Source organism: Lindgomyces ingoldianus, assembly GCF_010093535.1.
Source record: "Lindgomyces ingoldianus strain ATCC 200398 unplaced genomic scaffold BDR25scaffold_20, whole genome shotgun sequence".
NCBI lineage: Eukaryota > Fungi > Ascomycota > Dothideomycetes > Pleosporales > Lindgomycetaceae > Lindgomyces > Lindgomyces ingoldianus.
In genome coordinates this window covers 844,138-848,572 of record NW_022985181.1, presented here as the reverse complement: position 1 = coordinate 848,572, position 4,435 = coordinate 844,138, and the positions used below count along the sequence as shown (strand labels likewise).

Genomic DNA, 4,435 nt, shown 5'->3' with positions numbered 1-4,435 from the left:
GCGCGTTTAGAGGGTAGATTCTAGTATATTATAGGCTACAGCAGCTGCACAAATTAATAGACAAGGGTTAGACTTAATTAAGACAAGAGCAAGCTAAAGCTTACCTTCTTTTGCTAGAGATTAAGCTTGTAGTTGTTCAGCTATAGTTAAAGGTGTGGACGCGGTTTCGCGCGGTTTGGTGGGGTGCGCAGCTTACTGATGTGCGCAGCTTACTGATAAAACACGTCAAGCAACTTAGGTGTGTAAGCAACTCGCCTGTGGTGTACGTTAGTTGTAGGGTTTTACAGGCAAAATTTTAACTTTTTATACATTTTTAGTAGCGGCAAGCAAATTTTGAGGCGTCGCCAAGACATTGCACAGATTAATGCACACAATAGATGTAACACGTTAACTAGGGCTGACTGTGTCCGCGCCATGATTGGCGCCCCGTGCTTCAGAACAGACATGGGAGCGGCGCAGAACTGACTGCGTCAATATAGGCTGCCCAGTATGATGGAACCCAGCAATTCTCACAAATCTTTAGCTTCGGGGAGATCGTTGAACCCTGCACCTGAACCATGGCGAACTCTAGATGGCAGCGACTGAACCCATTCCGGAAGGATCATCAGGACTCTGTACTTATCGACCCCGATATCCTGCCTCTGTCAGGCTGACGCTGTAGCAGGCGGGCAGCTCATCGAAGCCGCAGCAACCGCCTAAGGCATCTGCCCATGGTCTCAAGGTCATGGCAGAGGGAGAGCAGCCAGCAGTGGAGTAAGCCATCCGTAGCATCACAAGAGTCCGTACTGACAATACCCAGCATTGTTGCTGTCCATGGCTTGAACGGGCACCACGACGAGACCTGGACGGCAGCGAACGGCACCCACTGGCTCCGCGATCTCCTACCAAAGGACATCCCAAATGCGCGCATATTCTGCTGGGGATACGATGCGAACACGCACGGCAAGCGCGTTAGCCACCAATTCCTCCACGATCATGCAGAGCAGCTAGTGTCAGATCTCTGCCTCAAGAGAAAGCGTACAAATGTGAGATGAGAGCGGGCATTCATAAGATGTGGTTCTGACAGTAGAAGAGCACGAAACGACCGATAATCTTCGTGGCGCACAGCCTGGGTGGCATCATCGTCAAAGGCGTCAGTCTTACTCCTCTCTGTTGTATACACAGCTGACTAGGCCCAGGCTCTCATTCACTCGGACGCGGCGCGGAAAGGCGCACTGGAAGAACACCGATCGATCAAGACGTCGACGTACGGAATTATGTTTATGGGCACACCTCACCAGGGCGGCAACGGAGTGCAGTTCGGAAAGCTGCTAGTCAATGCGGCATCGGTATACAAGGCCACCACCAGCCGGCTGCTAGAGCATTTGGAGCGAGACTCAGAATGGCTACAGCAGCAGCTTAGGCAGTACGGGCCGATCAGTGGGGAGTTTATGACGAAGTTTGCGTACGAGGAGTACGAGACTCCGACAGCGCTGGGTCATTCGATTATGGTATGCCTTCACGTTGACCGCAGGTATCGTAAGTACTGATGATATAGGTGGTGCCAAAAGCATCCGCGGTCGTTCCAGGCGCCGCCGACGCTGAGCAGATCATGATCCATGCGGACCACAAAAAAATGGTCAAGTTCGAGTCAAAAGAGGATAATGACTATGAGAAAGTTTCAGACTATTTGTTTATTATGGTTGAAAGTGCAGGCAGCGTCATCAGCCTACGATGGGAAGAAGAGGTTAGAGTTGATGCGGGTATGTTGCCCTAGTATGTAGTTATCGATAATAGCGATGATGGTAACTGTATATAGCTCGAAGCAATCCTGAAGAGGGCTTTTCTGTCGTCTTCAGCTTGCCTGAGGCCTCTGAGACGGATCACTTTGTTGCGAGACAAGCGGAGCTCGCTGTAATGCACAAGGCCCTTAGCAAGGGCGCCGGTCGTCAAGCAGTCACTCTGCACGGCCTAGGCGGGATCGGGAAGACGCAGCTGGCGATTGCATACACCAAAGCCCATCGAGACGACTTTTCGGCGATATTTTGGCTGAACATCAAAGACGAAGTGTCAGTAAAGCAGAGCTACTCACGGCTAGCAAAATGCATCCTGCAGGACTGCCCATCAGCCAGCCAGTTAGGTGTTTTCACAGATGATAAGAAGCAAGATGAAGTGGTAGCAGCAGTTAAACGGTGGCTGGAGCATGCTAAGAACACGCAGTGGTTAATGGTATTCGACAACTACGACAACCCCAAAGTGCCAGGCAATGTGGATCCCAGTGTTGTCGATATCCGGCAGTTTCTGCCCGAAGCACACCATGGCTCGATAATCGTCACGACAAGGTCATCGAAGGTCAGTATAGGCCGTCGCGTGAAGGTAGGCAAGTTAGAAGACGTCCGCGACAGTCTGCAGATCCTGTCTGATGCATCGCATCGCGAGGGTGTGATAGACGGTGAGTTGTTTGAACTCTTGTACTGTACTGAGCTGTAGATGCAACGCTCACCCTTCTAGATCCTAAGGCCGCCGAGCTTGCTAGAGAGCTGGATGGATTGCCACTGGCCTTAGCTACGGCGGGCGCCTACCTTGATCAGGTGGCGACAAGCTTTGCTGACTACCTTTGTCTGTACCGGGAATCATGGCGAAGGCTGCAACAAATGAGCCCTGAAGTAAGCACATACGAAGACCGACAACTGTATTCAACATGGGAGCTATCTTTGGATCACATCAAGCAGCAGAGCGAAATATCATTCAAGCTGCTTCAGCTGTGGGCATACTTTGATAACCAAGACCTCTGGTTTGAGCTTCTGAGAGAAGGGAGGACTGATGGACCGCAATGGCTATGTCAACTCACAGAGGATCAGCTGAGTTTTAACGAGGCAGTGAGGGTGCTATGCAACTACGGGTTAGCAGATGTAGACAAGTCCTCTAAAGGATATGTAGTTGAGTCTCAGGGATACGGGATGCACAGCTGTGTGCACTCATGGACGGTGCATATAGTCAACCAAGAATGGGATTCTGAGATGGCCGGGGTGGCTATGGAGTGTGTAGGCAGACATGCACCAAATAACAATGTGCAGCACTCGTGGCTGACTCAGCGCCGGCTTTTGCGACACTTGAAAAGGTGTTGGGGATTTATTGTTGACGGCAGGTTAGATAAAGATGGGAAGGACTGGATTCTGTATAACTTTGGATACGTGTGTTCGATTCAGGGACAGTTTGACGAGGCAGAGAAGATGTACTTAAAAGCGCTGCAAGGCTTTGAGAAGGTATTGGGACTGGACCATACATCAACACTCGACACAGTCAACAACTTGGGCTCCCTCTACAGATCCCTGGGACGGCCTAACGCGGCAGAGAAGATGTACTTGCGAGCGCTGCAAGGCAAAGAGAAGGTATGGGGACTAGACCATATATCAACACTCTCGACAGTCAACAACTTGGGCTTGCTCTACGCGGACCTAGGACGGCTTAACGATGCGGAGAAGATGTACTTGCGAGCCCTACAAGGCTTTAAGAAGGCATTAGGATCAGACCATACATCGACCCTCTCGACAGTCAACAACTTAGGCATGCTCTACAAATCCCTGGGACGACTTAATGAGGCGGAGAAGATGTACTTACAAGCGCTGCAAGGCTATGAGAAGGCATGGGGACTAGACCATACATCAACACTCGAGACAGTTAACAACTTGGGCTTGCTCTACGTAGACCTGGGACGGCTTAACGAGGCGGAGAAGATGTACTTACGAGCGCTGCAAGGCTTTAAGAAGGCGTGGGGACTAGACCATATATTAACACTCGGGACAGTCAACAACTTAGGCGTCCTCTACGCAGCCCTGGGACGGCTTAGCGAGGCAGAGAAGATGTACTTGCGAGCCCTGCAAGGCAAAGAGAAGGCATGTGGACCAGACCATACATCAACACTTGAGACTGTCAACAACTTAGGCGTCCTCTACGCGGACCTGGGACGGCTTAGCGAGGTGGAGAGAATGTTCTTGCGAGCCCTGCAGGGCTTTGAGAAGGCATGGGGACCAGACCATACATCAACACTCGAGACAGTCAACAACTTGGGCGCCCTCTACAAATCCTTGGGACGGCTTGACGAGGCAGAGAAGATGTACTTGCGAGCGCTGCAAGGTAAAGAGAAGGTATGGGGACTAGACCATACATCAACACTTGACACAGTCAACAATTTAGGCGCCCTCTACACGGACCTAGGACAGCTTGACGAGGCGGAGAAGATGTACTTGCGAGCGCTGCAAGGCAAAGAGAATGCATGGGGACTAGACCATACATCAACCCTCTCGACAGTCAACAACTTAGGCGCCCTCTACGCGGACCTGGGACGGCTTGGCGAGGCGGAGAAGATGTACTTGCGAGCGCTACAAGGCTTTGAGAAGGCATGGGGACTAGACCATATTTTCACACTCTTGACAGTCAACAATCTAGGCAACCT

The 4,435-nt window shown here is 51.2% G+C and overlaps 1 protein-coding gene across 1 annotated transcript in view; it reads left to right on the top strand.

Annotated features, from left to right (window-relative positions):
* Positions 1-501: 501 nt before the first annotated feature.
* The window catches only part of BDR25DRAFT_288537 (HCP-like protein), a gene marked incomplete at its 3' end in the record, with an annotated part of 4,888 nt that continues 954 nt past the window's right edge, over positions 502-4,435 (top strand). Inside the window, exons 1-8 of the mRNA XM_033688398.1 lie at positions 502-614; positions 665-753; positions 800-1,025; positions 1,073-1,132; positions 1,179-1,490; positions 1,538-1,742; positions 1,799-2,431; positions 2,491-4,428. Of these exons, the coding sequence (XP_033546473.1) occupies positions 558-614; positions 665-753; positions 800-1,025; positions 1,073-1,132; positions 1,179-1,490; positions 1,538-1,742; positions 1,799-2,431; positions 2,491-4,428 (3,520 nt within the window). The 5' untranslated portion in view covers positions 502-557. The remainder of the gene's footprint in view (positions 615-664; positions 754-799; positions 1,026-1,072; positions 1,133-1,178; positions 1,491-1,537; positions 1,743-1,798; positions 2,432-2,490; positions 4,429-4,435) is intronic.